This window comes from Natrix helvetica, assembly GCF_964273705.1.
Source record: "Natrix helvetica genome assembly, chromosome: W".
NCBI lineage: Eukaryota > Metazoa > Chordata > Lepidosauria > Squamata > Natricidae > Natrix > Natrix helvetica.
The window spans coordinates 76,183,312-76,199,370 of NC_138555.1; the positions used below are offsets into that span (position 1 = coordinate 76,183,312).

Consider the following 16,059-nt stretch of genomic DNA (forward strand, 5'->3'; position numbering starts at 1 on the left):
CTGGACTTTGCGTATGTTGGAGAAGAGAATCCGGTGCTCGCGCAGAAGGATGGTGCCAGCCAGTTCCCGAGACTCCATGAAGTGCTCGATCAGAAGGGCAAGCGAGCGTAGGTAGGAAGCTTCAGAGGTCACCACCTCAAAGAGACTCTGGTCCCAGAGGTCCAGACCCACAAAGAAGGCACAATGAGTAACCTCTTAACATTCACTTTAAAAGTGTTATGCAAAAATATATATAACAATGTTCCCCCCGTTTCTAATTTCTTACTCTAAATAAATTCTCAGTACCGCCAATCTTGTTAGAAAGATCTTTTTCTATCCATCATCTCTCGCCCTTTTGGAAGTTTCACTTCCTCTCTTTTTAACTTGCCTCCCATGGGTCCTCATATTCAACCCAATCATTATCTCCACTCACGGGTCTGTCAAATCCTCTGTCTTTTTTCCAAAAATACTTTTCGCTTTACTGGGTTCCATTTTTCTGCCACCTAATATATGTTCTCCCAACTTTATCTTATATCTCTTAAAGAATAGGCCACAGGAATCTTTACCAGATAAATGGACAGAGTGAGGCTTAGAGCCCATCCCTTCAGAATGGTGATCTACTATTTGCAATACAATTCGAGCAGGCCTTGTTAAAATATTCATGACTGGGAGAGACATGGGAACAAGGTCAGCCGATGAATATGCATAGCAACTAAGTCAGCCAATGGGAACTTAAACAGAACTGAGTCTGTGCAGAGAATTGAAACAGAAACTTAAGCAGTCTGCTGCTCTGTGAAGTAAACTAGCAGTCCTTCTGGTCTGCTGAAATGAATCTAACTGCTTGTGTTTGCCTGTAACTCTCCTGCTTTCTGTTTACTTGTTAGAACCACCTGTTGGTATTGTACACTTATTCATCTATTCTTATGTATATAAAGAAGTTAATGAATCCAGCTGCATCAGTTATCTGTCTGTGCTTTCTGGATTTGAATTATATGCAACAAACTCTGACAGGCCTTGACTTATGATCACAACTATGAGCAGAATTGTTATTGTTAAGTTGTTCTGGTCATAAGTGAAGACATCCACATGACCAGACCTGATTTCCCCCCCCCCCCCAATTTTTAAAAGCAGTTGTTAAGCCGATCATGTGGTCATTAAGCGAATTCACTCTCCCAAATGGGCATCTTTTGCCGAAAACTGACGAAAACCATTGCAAATGTGATCCCTGGATGCTGCAACTGGTTGCAAATGTGGGAGCTTCATCACTGGAGGCTTTCAAGAAGAGACCGGACTGCCATCTGTCAGAAACTGTGGAGGGTTTCCCGCTTAGGAGTGTGTGTGTGGGGGGGGTTGGACTATATGACCTACAAGGTCCCTTCCAACTCTGTTAAATCTGTTAAAAATGTGAGTCGATTGGCAAGTATCTAACATGTGGGGAAAAGAGAGCAGCGCAACATTTTCCGACAGTTAGGAGTGTTTTACAGGGCATAAAACTCACTTATTTCTGAGGTCACTGTAGCGCCAATGGGTTGTTAAACAACCGATTGTGAGTCGAGAACTACCTGTAGTCGATGAGTCAGATTTCACCCCTGGGAACATTGCAACAACTTGTTGGCTGCCGAAAGGAGACAACACAATGCTGGCAACAGCTGGAACAAGATGTATTCTGCATCATGAAGATACAGCAGGGGTAAAAAAAAAAAGTCACCAGGACATATCTGTGCTTGGGAGTGGCTCTTATTTTGCTTTATTCCATCGCTAAAAACACAATTTACAATTATGTCTTGTCTTATTGGAGGGTGGGGGGAATCAGAATCCACTGACGTACACACGGAAAGTTCGTACACACTTATATCAGCACAAAATTCACCCACCATTAGGATACTCTGTCTCCCTAGTGCCACGTGAGTTGGAAAAGTAATATTAATCTGTGGATATAGCTCGGATCATAATTCAGGCGTGAAACACCCAGTCCCAAGCTGCAAATAAAGATGACTCTCAACTTAAAATGATCTCATTTTCTAGGGGGGAGCGGGGGGAGAACCCCGCCAACACAACTCCTTAGAGTGTTCAACAAAACTCTGCATGTTTTGATCGTTCTCGAAGCAGAATAACAGAGTTGGAAAGGACCTTGGAGGTCTTCTAGTCCAACCCCCTGCAGAGACAAGAAACCCCGTGCCGTTTCTGACAAGTGGTTGTCCACTCTCTTCTTAAAAACCTCCAGTGTTGGAGTACCCGCGACATCTAGAGGGAAGTCGTTCCACCGATGAATTGTTCTGGCTGCCAGGAAAGTTTCTTTTTTTTTTTGAAATTTTTTTATTGTTTTAATTAAACAAAAACACACACACACAAAAGAATCATCCTTCATTACATCTTGTAGAAAGCGTGTCGATTGGTTACAAATAGATTTCGTGCGTTACTACGACAATCATTATTTATAATTCCTTCATATTGAATTGTACATTTTAAATCAAAAACCTTTATGTATTTTGCTATCAAAGTACCATCATTCTCATTTGACTAGAATTGTTTAAACGTGTTTTTATCTAGAATCATTTGTATTTAAAGACACAACCACCTACTGGCATTCGTTAGCTATTTCAATAAACCTCCAATAATTACCCTTTAATAACATATTCCTTTTTTCCCCCCCAACTCACTGTTCAAGGCTTATATCTAATTACTTTTACAAATGCCAACACATGTAGAAAACATTAAACATTATCCATTAACATTTCCTGGTGGTTATTATAGTTACCTAAACATTTTTTACTATTCATATCACATCTCCTCTCATCTGACCCAAGAAAGATTACATCTTAATAATAAAATCTAAACAAAAATGTGTTAGTAGAGTTGATAAGTACCCGAGAAAGATTACATCTTTATAACAAAATCTAAACAAAAATTTATTAGTAAGATTGATAAATCTTTTTCCCAGGTCCCAATTTGTAGTTTATATCCAAATTGTTTTTACTAGTTGAAATTATTATTTCATTATTATTATTATCATAATGAATTATTTGTTAACGAATACACATTTAAAAAAAAATCTAAAAACATCTAGAAAATCCTACTTGTTAGTCACCCAAAATTAACTAAGTTTTTAATTATCAACATTCATTATCAACCTGTATCTTTTGCCAGGAAAATTTCTGAAGGGTCAATCCATGTCAAGTGGTCTAGAGCTCCCTGCTCAACCATCACGGATTTTGATGAAATTTCGTAATATTCCGATACCTCTTTATCTTTTAATTTTAGAGTTAATTTGTCCATCTCTGTGCAGTCCAGTGTTTTTTTTAATCATTAATTCTTCCGGGGGAGTAGTAGTTTGTTTCCAGTATTGAGCAAAGGCAATTATAGCTGTAGTTGAGGTGCAGGAGGCGGTGAACGTGGTCACCTCATGGCTGCTGCTATGTTGCGCGTCGCTGGACCTGCCCCTCTTTTTGTGGCGGCCATTAGTGAGACAGAAGGGGCGCGGTGGCTAGAGTTGCGGGAGTGACTGTTAGGTAAGGGCATATGGAGTGCATGGGGCATGTTCCCCCCTCCCTTCCCTCCCCTCCGGCCTCGCCTCGCCTTTTCATTTCATTTTGTTTGCGTGGCAAGCAACCAAAGGAAATGGCAGGGACGGCCGCGCATGCGTTTCAATATTTTGGGGGAGGGCTTATTTTCAGGGGAGATCTTATTTTAGCGCATGCGCTCCGAAGCCCGATTGGACTTATTATCCGGGGAGATCTTATTTTAGGGGAAACAGAGCACATTAAAGAAAATAATAAAAACATTCTCATGAGCGATCGCCATCTAGATAAGTTGGACCAAAGTTAGCCAAAAATGACAGCAGCTCGGAAAAAAAATATTAAAGTTTGCCTTTTTTTATTTCTCTGGAAGGGAAGGTATGAGACAGGTGAAACTTTGCGCGCAATAACTTAGCAACCCAAGGTTTTCGAATGTAAAATTTCATTCTCCTACCGCTTTCCCAAAGTTCGCAAATTGAGTGTAAAGTTGAAGGTTTTTGTAAAAAGGCCAAAAATAGGGCATTTTCAGCCCGCTTTTATGGAAAAAAAAAAAGACCTCCTGGAAACTCTGTAACACTTTACCAATGTTCTCACCACATTTCATCAAAATCTGTGATGGTCGATTTATTCTTGAACATTCTTGCTATTCTCGTCGGGGATAGGTGCCATCTATAAAACATCTTATACAAATTTTCTTTACATACAATGTAAAGAATATACATTGGCAATGTATATAAGCTATGATTACTTTACTGTTACTTTAAATGATTCAGAGATGTAATTGGTTTGTTACCTCAAGCAGCTATAAGAGGGAGCCAGAATGGCTGTTAGCTCTCTGTTTTGTTAGATGCTGATCGTGGATACTGTTGATACTGCTCGTGAGTTACTGAGTCTTGCTACTGTTAGCTACTTTGTGAGTTAAACTGAGAATATTGATAACTGAATTACTAAACCATGTATGACTTTGACTGTTAACCGGACTCTGAATACTTCTATATTTCTACATAGTAAACTACTACATTTTTATACTATTCAGTGTCTCTGTATGCTGGTTTGTGCGTGTTCTACCATATCTCATTACGCTTCTCTGCATACTCGCTCTTCTAATGAGGAGCTTCATTACTTAACAAGTACCTATCAAAATTTTATCTAACTCAGTCACTTTATCATGGAAACCTTCTATTTTGAAATCTTTATCATATCTAGAATGTATTTGCACCTATGAAAACCAGTTCATCTTAAATATCTTCCTTTTCCAGTTCTTGCACAGAATTAAGTTCATGCAAATTTAAGTTTGCATTCAATATTTCACCATAGCTAACTGTTTGTTCCTTTTTGTATGCTATTGGATATGAAAAAGCTTCAATACTTGATAACCAGGCTGGGATTTTAAAAATAGTGTTGCCGTTTAATCTTCTCCCAATTGAATAACAAAGCCTCACATGTGTAACGTCTTCTAAAATACCCCAACGTTTTAGTTCCCTTGTACCATCAGAAAGCCTGCCATCCCAACAGCAAATCATGTCCTCCTACAGTCAATAATCTAGAATGTCTTAATGTTATCCATTCCTTTACCCACATCAAACTTGTTGGGCACTTTTCTGAAATCAGACCACTTGAGATGGAATGGTCCTGATGCCAATTTCGGGCACCTTTAATTCTGTCTGGTGAGAAACGTCTTCCTTACCTAAGTTCCGTTAGACTCACCTCTTGCATTTTCCTCTCTTCTGGGCTGATGTTTTCCAAAACGCCACTTTCTCGCACCGCCGGCAGCTCCTGCCAAAGGGTGCTATGAGGGACGGGGCCCTGGGGTCCCGTTGACCCTTCCCCGGGAGAAGGGGCTCCGTAGTCCGAGCTGCTGAAACTGCTGTTGCGTGGCACCGTTTGCCGCTTGATCTCCTTGGAGATGACAGCCTCGCGATAGGTTTGATACAAAGGCTCTGCGAGACAATGGAAGGCAGAGAAAGACACAACACAATGAACTTCGGTGAGGGAATAACGGGCCATGACTAAATGAACGACGATTGTCCTCGACTTGCAACTGCAATTGAACCCTAAATTTCTTTTGCTAAGGAGGAGAGTGTCAGCGTTACAAATGGCATCCAAAAGTAAATCAGAATCCAAGGCAAAGTATTGCACAAAATTCCTATTTATTAAGAGAGCCATGTTAGCACATCTGGGAAAACCCAAATCTGAAGGCTTCCCGGTTTTCCCCACCTAGTTGAAAGTTCAAGATCTTGCCCCCACACCCACAAGTCCATCCCATGGTCCAATCTCCCACTGCCGTGCTGGCAATTCCACCCATCCAGCTCCGGTCAGGTGCAGAGATGCAGAGACAAAGGATGACCTTGGCTTTCTAGAAAGAATGTTGTTATGGCTACATAGTATGTAACTCCTTACAATCCCCCCTCTCATTTTCCCACAATAGAAAATGCATAGTAGAATAATAGAAAAAAATGGCAGGCCAAAGATCCAAAAGAAAAGATGGCTGCAGGCCTGACGGAGAGTTGTGAAGTGAGTTTTGAACCAGTCTACATGTCCAGTCGAAGCATGCATGCCTGCCAGTGGTGGGTTCCGGATCCTGGTGCAACTAGTACAGTGCAACAAGGCCTGGTGTCCTCCACATGAACGTGCGCAGTGCACGGATGCATCCTTACCTCCTGCGACACCTCCGCGACGCTCCAGCTGCTCAGTGGAGCGTCATGCAGAAGCGCCGAAGAGCTCAAATACAGGTAAGGAGGGCGGGGAGGCAGGTGGGCCCTCCGGAGCACTGTACCGGAACGGTACCGGGTGCTCCCGGCAGTCACCGGTACGTCCGTACCACGGTGTACCGGCTGCAACCCATATTCCCAGTGCTGGGCGAACCGGCAGTAACAGTAAATGAATCCCACCTCTGTTGTAGTTGCTAAATTAGCGACACAGTTGTTCGGTGAATCTGGCTTCCCCATTGACTTTGCTTGTCAGAAGGTCACAAGAGGGGATCACATGACACTGGGACTTACAACCGTCACAAATATGAACCTGTTGCCAAGCATCCAAATGTCGATCGCGTTTTGATCACATGGGGATGCAGCAAAGGTTGTGTGAAAAATAGGACACTTTTCTCAGTGCTGTTGTAACTTTTTTTCCCCCCTTCAATACATCTTGCGGAAAGCGTGTCGATCGGTTGCAAATAACTTTGGTGCATTTCTTCCATAGTCGTTACTTGTAGTTCGTCATAGATTATACACTTTAAATCAAAAATCTTTATATATCTTACCATCAATATATCACAATTCTCATTTGACCAGAATTATTTGAAGGTGCTTCTGCCTGAACTTATTCATACTTAAAAACACAACCACATAATGGCACTTGCTAGCTATTTCAAAAATCCTCCAAAAACATTACAGTTTTATGACATATTCTGAGTAAAAATCAATTCATAAAGATTCTAAGCTTTCCCCCCCCCCCCCCGCTGTTTAGAATATTATATCCAAGTTGCTTTTACCAATACCAGAGCATGTATATATTATTAAATAATATCCATTAACTTTTCCTTGTTGCTATTGTAATTAGCTAAAAGTCCTTTACTATTTATATCCCGACTCCTCTCATCACAACCAAAAGTGCTTTGAACCGCCATTAAACGAATGGTTGTTAAGTCGAAGACTATCTACATGTCATTTAAAAAAAAAATCCTTCAAGGTTTCAATCATCCAGGTTTTGCCCCAGAGTTCTCAGAAAGCTATCAGCTTCCTGTTAAATATTATAAGTGTACCTGAAAAAAACTATTTTAAGTTGTGTGAAGGAAAGGGCACAGTGCAGTGTTTGCAATGACCTCAGCCATTTTAAGATGTGTGGACTTTAACTCCCAGAATTCCCCCACCCAGTTTTGCTGGCTGTGGAATTCTGGGAGTTGAAGCCCACGCATCTTAACAGAGTTGAAACAGAAACTTTGTGGTGGCTGGCTTGGAATTCTGGGAGTTGAAGTCCATACATCTTAACAGAGTTGAAACAGAAACTTTGTGGTGGCTGGCTTGGAATTCTGGGAGTTGAAGTCCATACATCTTAACAGAGTTGAAACAGAAACTTTGTGGTGGCTGGCTTGGAATTCTGGGAGTTGAAGTCCATACATCTTAACAGAGTTGAAACAGAAACTTTGTGGTGGCTGGCTTGGAATTCTGGGAATTGAAGTTCACACATCTTAAAAGTAGTTGAAACTGAGAAACTTTGTGGTGACTGATTGTGGAATTCTGGGAGTTGAAATCCACGCATCTTAACCGAATTGAAACAGAAACTTTGTGGTGGCTGGCTTGGAATTCTGGGAGTTGAAGTTCATACATCTCAACGTAGTTGAAACTGAGAAACTTTGTGATGAATGATTGTGGAATTCTGGGAGTTGAAATCCACACATCTTAACAGAGTTGAAACAGAAACTTTGTGGTGGCTGGCTTGGAATTCTGGGAGTTGAAGTTCATACATCTTAAAAGTAGTTGAAACTGAGAAACTTTGTGATCAATGATTGTGGAATTCTGGGAGTTGAAATCCACACATCTTAACAGAGTTGAAACAGAAACTTTGTGGTAGCTGACTTGGAATTCTGGGAGTTGAAGTCCATACATCTTAACAGAGTTGAAACAGAAACTTTGTGGTGGCTGGCTTGGAATTCTGGGAGTTGAAGTTCATACATCTTAAAAGTAGTTGAAACTGAGAAACTTTGTGGTGACTGATTGTGGAATTCTGGGAGTTGAAATCCACGCATCTTAACCGAATTGAAACAGAAACTTTGTGGTGGCTGGCTTGGAATTCTGGGAGTTGAAGTTCATACATCTCAACGTAGTTGAAACTGAGAAACTTTGTGATGAATGATTGTGGAATTCTGGGAGTTGAAATCCACACATCTTAACAGAGTTGAAACAGAAACTTTGTGGTGGCTGGCTTGGAATTCTGGGAGTTGAAGTTCATACATCTTAAAAGTAGTTGAAACTGAGAAACTTTGTGATCAATGATTGTGGAATTCTGGGAGTTGAAATCCACACATCTTAACAGAGTTGAAACAGAAACTTTGTGGTAGCTGGCTTGGAATTCTGGGAGTTGAAGTCCATACATCTTAAAAGTAGTTGAAACTGAGAAACTTGGTGGGTAACTGAGTGTGGAATTCTGGGGGTTGAAGTCCACACAGGTTAAAATGGCCGAGGTCGAGAAACACTGGAATAGTGAGTTCCTAGGAATGTCTCCAGCACATGGTCTCCACACCTATGTAGACCCTGTGTAAGTGAACTTTGAAAACCTAAAGAAGGAAATCCGGATGAGTAACTACTAGGGAATGGTAGCACAAGGATTTAGCAATGAGGCAGGCGCCCTAATCAGAGCTTTTAAACCACCTCAGCAGCGAACTATGCCTCCAGGGCAGCGTTTCTCAACTTCGTCAACGTTTAGGATTTGCGGACTTCAACTCCCAGAGTTGAAAGTGCCAGAAGACAAGAAACAACAGGTGGAAACTTATCAAGGAGAGAAGCAGCCTGGAATTGAGGAGAAACTTCCTAACAGTGAGGACAAATAACCAGTGGAACAGAAGTTGCCTCCAGAATTTGTGGGTGCTTCCTCACTGGAGGTTTTTAAGTTAGGCTGTTTGAAACTGTACAGGGTCTCCTGCTTGAGCAGGGGGTCAGACTATAAGACCTCCAAGGACCCTCCCAGCTCTATTCTGATCGATCTTCGAAGTAGGACAAACGCTGCTTTGGGATATGGGAGAGAATTTCACATGGGATTTGAAAAGTGTAGTCCTCAATGGAACTGCATCTACATGGAGGGAAGTATGCAGTGGAGTACCCCAAGGCTCTGTTTTGGGCCCAGTACTCTTCAACATCTTCATCAATGATCTGGATGAGGGAATAAATGGGGAACTCATCAAATTTGCCGATGACACCAAGCTGGCAGGAATAGCCAACACTCCAGAAGATAGGCTAAAGATACAGAAGGATCTTGACAAACTTGAACATTGGGCACTATCTAACAAAATGAAATTCAATGGTGAAAAGAGTAAAGTTCTATGTTTAGGCAACAAAAACAAAATGCACAGGTACAGAATAGGTGGTTCCTTGCTCAACAGTAGTAACTGTGAGAGGGATCTTGGAGTCCTAGTGGACAACCATTTAAATATGAGCCAGCAGTGTGCAGCAGCTGCCAAAAAAGCCAACACAGTTCTAGGCTGCATCAACAGAGGGATAGAATCAAGATCACGTGAAGTGTTAATACCACTTTATAATGCCTTGGTAAGGCCACACTTGGAATCCTGCATTCAGTTTTGGTCGCCACGATGTAGAAAAGATGTGGAGACTCTAGAAAGAGTGCAGAGAAGAGCAACAAAGAGGATTAGGGGACTGGAGACTAAAACATATGAAGAACGGTTGCAGGAACTGGGTATGTTTAGTTTAATAGAAAGAAGGACTAGGGGAGACATGATAGCAGTGTTCCAATATCTCAGGGGTTGCCACAAAGAAGAGGGAGTCAAGCTATTCTCCAAGGCACCTGTGGACAGAACAAGAAGCAATGGGTGGAAACTAATCAAGGAGAGAAGCAACTTAAAACGGAGGAGAAACTTCCTGACATTGAGAACAATTAATCAGTGGAACAGAAGTTGCCTCCAGAAGTTGTGAATGCCCCAACACTGGAAGTCTTTAAGAAGATGTTGGATAGCCATTTGTCTGAAACGGTATAGGGTTTCCTGCCTAGGCAGGGGGTTGGACTAGAAGACCTCCAAGGTCCCTTCCAACTCTGCTATTGTATTGTATTAAGAAGGGGCTGTTCCGTAACTTGAACTGAGTCACTTTTTCCTGGGTTTGTCTTTGCTCTCAATTTAATTTTAAAAAAAAAAACACGTGCTGTCCACTTACCGTCCTGCAGGCAAAGCCCCCAGTCCGGACTCTTGGAAGATAGCCCCGAAGAATGCCTGTGATATAGGAGCAAAGCAGAAAAAGCCAATGGTAAGCAATCCTATGAACGCAAGAACTCTGCAGTTGTGGATTTGCTAAGAAGATTCGTTAACCCGGGGTGGGCTTCAAAAATTTCAGCAACGGGTTCTCTGTCTGGTTGTGCGGGGCCATGGTGGGCGTGGCCTAGTCAGCCTCCTGCACCACATTTGGGGGGGGGGGGCATTTTCGCCTTCCCCTGGCTTTGGAGGCTTTCTTCGAGCCTCTGGATGGGCGAAAACTGCTTCCCCCAAGCTCCAGAGGCCGAAAATAGGCCCGTTTCCCCGCGCCTCTGTGCAGGCCCTGCCCTTACCTCAAATACAAAATGTGCTGCGTGGAGACTCCTGGGAGGGGCTGGCAGGGGTGGGGTGGGATTAGGAGGTTCTCCGAACTGGCCATAATGTTAGCTATGGGGTCACAGCCCACCCTGCATGCTACGTTTGGAGCAATGTTGGAGAAACAAAAATATCTTTTTTTTATCTAGCATCAAATGGAGAACCTTGAATATAGGATAAACCTCTTGGTTCTCCCCCCCCCCCTCCCCCAATTTTTAATTTTGATGTCACCGGGAAGATTTTTGTTGTTGTTGCTAATGGTCTAGACCAGGGGTGTCCAAACTTGGGAACTTTAAGACTGTTGAAGTCCACAAGTCTTAAAGTTCCCAAGTTTGGACACCCCTGGTCTAGAAAAACCCATCAACTCAGAATACAGAAATAGAGATGTTCAAAAAAACCACAAATTCAGGAAAAGAGGCTCTATTCCGTCTCTGGGTTTTCCTTTCTCATCAAATTACTTTCTTCATAACTACCGTATTTTTCGGAGTATAGGAGGCACCTTTTCCGCCCCTGAAAGAGGTTGAAAATGTGGGTGCGTCTTATACACCAAATGTAGCCCCACTCACCCGCCGGCCCTTTGGACTCTGCCTCCCAGCAATCTGCCTCCTTGCAGCAAACAGCCTGTTTCAGTTTTGGCTTCACAGCCTGATGAGCACAAGCAGCTGATTGTCGGTTGGATCGGCCTCCTGACAATGAGCTGTTTCAGGCTGCAGGGATTGCCATTGCCTATTGCTGCCTCCATGCGCCCCATTTTCTGCCTCCGTATCCCATTTTTGGCATCTGCGCCAAAATTATTGCCCCCAGGAATGGGTAGAAAAAGGGGTGTACGGAGACCGAAAATGGGGAATGCGGAGGCTGAAAATGGGACAGGGGGAGGTGGCAATAGACTATGGCAATCCCTGCAGCCTAAAACAGCTGATCGTCAGGAGGCCAATCCAACCAACAATCAGCTGTTTGTGCTGTTCAGTCTGTGGTGAAACTGAAACTGGCTGTTTGCTATTTTCTGCAAGGAGGCAAATTGCTGGGAGGCAGAGGCAGATTTTTTTTCTTGTTTTCCTCCCCAAAAGCTAGGTGTGTCTTATACTTCGGAGTGTCTTATACTCTGAAAAATATGGTACTCAATTCGTATGTCTTGTTTGACATCAATGATTAAAGAATATTCTTTCTCTAATGGAAATCCTTTTCAAATAATTAATTAAATATCTAATCCCCTAGTCTTGTGTCAAACAAACAATAATCAAAATCCATATTCTTGAAGACTTTTGGAAACCTCTTTTTTTAAAATATAACTTTCTCTCAGTCTGTATAAATCAGTTATTTAAGAAGAATACAATGAATAACTGACAGATTATATTTCAGGGTGCCGAAGAGCTGATCGCTGAACAGTGGCACTTCCTGTGGGAGAAATGGGCTGAGAGGCTTGGCCTATCCATTCTAACAAGCTCAGAATTTTGCTAAAAGTAGGCAACTCATGCCTCATTGGGTCATTTCAAAGATATTTTCTTACTAAAACAGAGAAACAAGACTGACCACAAGCAGCCAAAACAGCAGTGGGACTGACTTCTGACTTCCTGCTGGCTTCCCCATGGACTTTCCTTGCAGAAATCTGGCAGAGGGTGGGGGAAATTAACAATCACGTCACCACGGCTAGCACAGCAGTGTGGTGGCATGGTAGCACTGAAGCAGCCATGTCTTTGCCAAATTTCAATCCCACAGGATTTATGGGTGAGAATGACAGAAAGACCCTGGGCAGGCAGAAAGGCAGCGGCAGCAGGAACGACTTCCAATTTCCAGCTGGCTTCCCCATTGACTTTCCTTTAAAGGAAGCTGTCAGGGAGCGATGGAAAGGATGATCACTTCACCATGGCTGATTGAGGTAGCACTGAAATTTTGCCACATTTCAATCTCACAGGAGTCATGGATCCCAGATTGTGGTTGCATTCTGTAAGTTAGACCACTTGAGGTGCCTTGATTGAAAAAGTATTGCCCTACGATGCCCTGGTTTGCCCAACTGAAGGTTACAGACAATTAGACATGAGAGTTTTAGCAATATATATGGAGCAATGTGCAGCAACTTCTCACAACAGCAGCAAGCAAAATTGTTGAACAAAAGGCATAGGTGCACTAGCTAAAATCAGCTTTTACAACATTTTCTCCTTGTTCAGAAGGAATAAATCCTTTGATCCTTGATAATGAGCACTAGACACTATCGAGATACAATACAGGTAATAGGACCATAATTGAGCCCCCAAATTGCTAACTGAGATAGTTATTAACTGAGTTTTCTTCCATTTTACAACCTTTCTGGCCACAGTTGTTAAGTGAATCCCTACAGTTGCTATATTAGTAACGCGGCTGTTAGGTGAGTCTGGCCTCTCCATTGACATTGCTTGTCAAAAGGACACAATGGCCCCAGGACACTGCAATTGTCATAAATGTGAATCAGTTGCCAAGGGTCTGAGGTTTGATCATGTGACCGTGGGGATGCTGTAACAGTGGCGAATGCGGCTGTTACGTCACTTTCTTCAGTGCAGTTCAGAGGTGGCATGCAGCCAGTTCGGAGTGGTTCACAGTCATGGAAATCTATTGCCATCCTATTTAGGCACGTTTTCAAGCCAAAGCGCATGCGTGGAAGGCCTAGTGCAGCGATGGCAAATCTTTTTTGGCTCACGTGCCATAAGTGGGGGGAGCACAGGGGGGTCGTTTGCAGGCACCCATAATGCAATGCGCAACCCCCCCAGTGTGCATGCACGCACTACAGGCGCGCCCTCCCCATTTTTGCATCATTTTTTCACCCTCCTCAGGCTCCAGAGGCTTTATAGGAGCATGGGGAGGACAAAAACAGCCTGCCCCCACGGAAACCCCCCGGAGGCTTCACGGACCTTTAGGGGGCTTCCCTGAAGCCTCCGAAGCAGTCAAAACGACCCTCCGAGCACTTCCGGTTTGCTCGGAGGGTCTTTTTAAGTGCCCCAAAGGCTTCAGGGACCTTCAGGAGGCTTCTCTGAACCCTCAAGAGCAGTCAAAACGACCCTCCAAGCAAACCGGAAGTCACTTTCGGTTTGCTCGGAGGGTCGTTTTGAGCAGTCCGAAGGCTTCAGGGACCTTCAGGAGGCTTTCCTGAAGCCTCCGGAGCAGTCAAAACGACCCTCCGAGCAAACAGGAAGTCCATTCCCGAACTTCCGGTTTGCCCGTACGGCCAGTTTTTTGCGCTCCGGAGGCTTCAGGGAAGCTCCCCTGGCTCCTATACAGTCTCTGGAGTCTGGGGATGGCAAAAAATGGCTTTAAAAAAGGGTGAACTCAGCTGGCCAGCTGACAGGGCAGCGCCTCGCGTGCCCTGACAAATGGCTCCGCCTGCCACCTGTGGCATGGGTGCCATAGGTTCGCCATCCCTGGCCTAGTGCGTATGCTCACATTTGTGAACCTGTAGGGAAAGTAAGTGAATACCCCCCCTGGTGCGGTTCTAACTTTGAATGGTCACTAGAAGTGTTGTAAGTCAAGGACTACCTATGTAATCCTCTTCAAAGGCTAAATTGACACCTGGTTTGCACGCCCAGGTAAATCTCTCCCTTAGAAATGTCAGGGAAGGAACACACACCTGTTGTCTGATTTGTCCGTCTCCGACTCGCTGAAACTGCTCTCTTCATTTTCACAGCCATCTGTAGAGGGAAAAGTTTGCAGACTCAAGTGAATCATCAGGAATGGGCTAACAGAAAAGGACATTTAAGTTTATAATACAGACAAGCACAGATTAGGGACACTGGGGACGACTTCAGCACTGCTGTAACACAGAAAGCATCTGCCTCTGTTTTCGGTTTGGATTGAGAGGATGGGAGCTACAGTGTAACACTTCTGGAAAGCATCACGTGTGAATCAAACACGGGGGGGGGGGTCTTAGACTTACAACCGATTGTGTAGCAACCCTTGGAATTTACCATGCACGTCCCCAGGGGTGCTTATGACCCATTTCTGAAGTCCCCAGCATGAACATGTATGTTCTGACCTAGGCTTTCCCAGCAGCATGAAGCCGAGTCCTCGTCCCGATAAACCCCTTTTATTTAAATTACAGTGAATTCCTCTCCAGCAAAGTCTTTCCTCTCCCACAGTCTTTCAAGACAGTTCACAATTACCGACTTTTATCAGACTTGGAGAGTGGCCAGGCCTGTATCTTTTAGACGTCGCAATACTTGGCAAGAATACAGGAATGGACGAATTGTCTCCTGCAAACTCCACTCCCCTTTCGCTCCTCTTTTATTCCCCCCCGGGAGGGGCCATTCGCCGTCCATCTGTGGCCTTACTCCCAAGTCGACCCTTGTTCCTTAGCTGTTCCCTTCGTTTGGCAACTCTGCGCATGCGCACACTGGGAACAGGCTCCATCTGTTCTTCTGCCTCACTGATGTCTGACTGCAAAGGTAGCTGATAACTGGCATACGGCCCTGGCCTCCTCTCTGCCTCCGACACAGAGCCCTCATCAGAGCCTTCCCCAGACTCCAAGACTGGCCCATGTTCCTCCCCAACCTCCTCTCTGTCCGAATCTGCTGCCAGCTCCACTGGCCGCTGCCGGGCCACAACAATGTAGTTTGGGTGTTCAACAACTGGCTTCTATTGACAGTCATTTGCAGTGTCTCGTGGTCATAGGATCACATTTTACAATGGGTTTTCTTTGCTGAAAACTGGACTTGCGACTATAAGAGGCAGGCTCCAAGATGGTCGTATGTCGAGGACTATGTGCAACTCAAAGTAAATGAGCCAAGCCCCATTGTCAGTAAGAGAGGGAACAGATATATATCCCTCTCCAATCGGATCAGAGATGGTGAAACTTTCCTGGAGATCTAGAAAACAAGACCTTTGCCCTGTAACAAATGTTTTGAGTCAAAACACATTTCATTTTCAGTGCTCAGTTTCTAGTCCACAACGGGCTGCTGAGGGAGAAATATTGGGGGAAACGGGAAAGCCTTCCAAGCAGAAAAACTGAGCTGCTGCATTTGAAAAAAAGGACATTTCAAACTTTGTACTTTTTCAACTGAACGGTCTCTGGTGCTCCTTGCCCACCCCAGCCAAAAATGCCCCCTCTGGTTTTGAAATCCAGCCCCTCTGAGTAGCCCCTTAGCTAAGAAAAACATGAAAGTGTTCTTCCCTGCCCTTTCACCACAAAGCTATTCACTTTCAACTATGTTAAGATGTGTGGACTTCAACTCCCAGAATTCTACAATCAATGACCACAAAACCTCTCAGTTTCAACTACATTAAGAAGTGTGGACTTCAACTCCCAGAATTCCA

The 16,059-nt window shown here is 43.8% G+C and overlaps 1 protein-coding gene across 2 annotated transcripts in view; it reads right to left on the reverse strand.

Moving 5' to 3' along the window:
* Positions 1-16,059, reverse strand: part of LOC309400706 (rho guanine nucleotide exchange factor 15-like) — a 97,143-nt gene that overhangs the window by 22,504 nt on the left and 58,580 nt on the right. For both annotated transcript variants that reach the window (XR_014176694.1, XM_081969338.1), the window contains exons 4-7: positions 14,378-14,438; positions 10,373-10,428; positions 5,202-5,434; positions 1-147 (exon numbers count right to left, since the gene is read on the reverse strand). The exon at positions 1-147 is cut by the window's left edge and continues 14 nt beyond it. Coding sequence is in view for 1 of the 2 variants with exons in the window: in XM_081969338.1 (XP_081825464.1) it covers positions 1-147; positions 5,202-5,434; positions 10,373-10,428; positions 14,378-14,438 (497 nt within the window). In the remaining variant the exon portion in view is untranslated. The remainder of the gene's footprint in view (positions 148-5,201; positions 5,435-10,372; positions 10,429-14,377; positions 14,439-16,059) is intronic.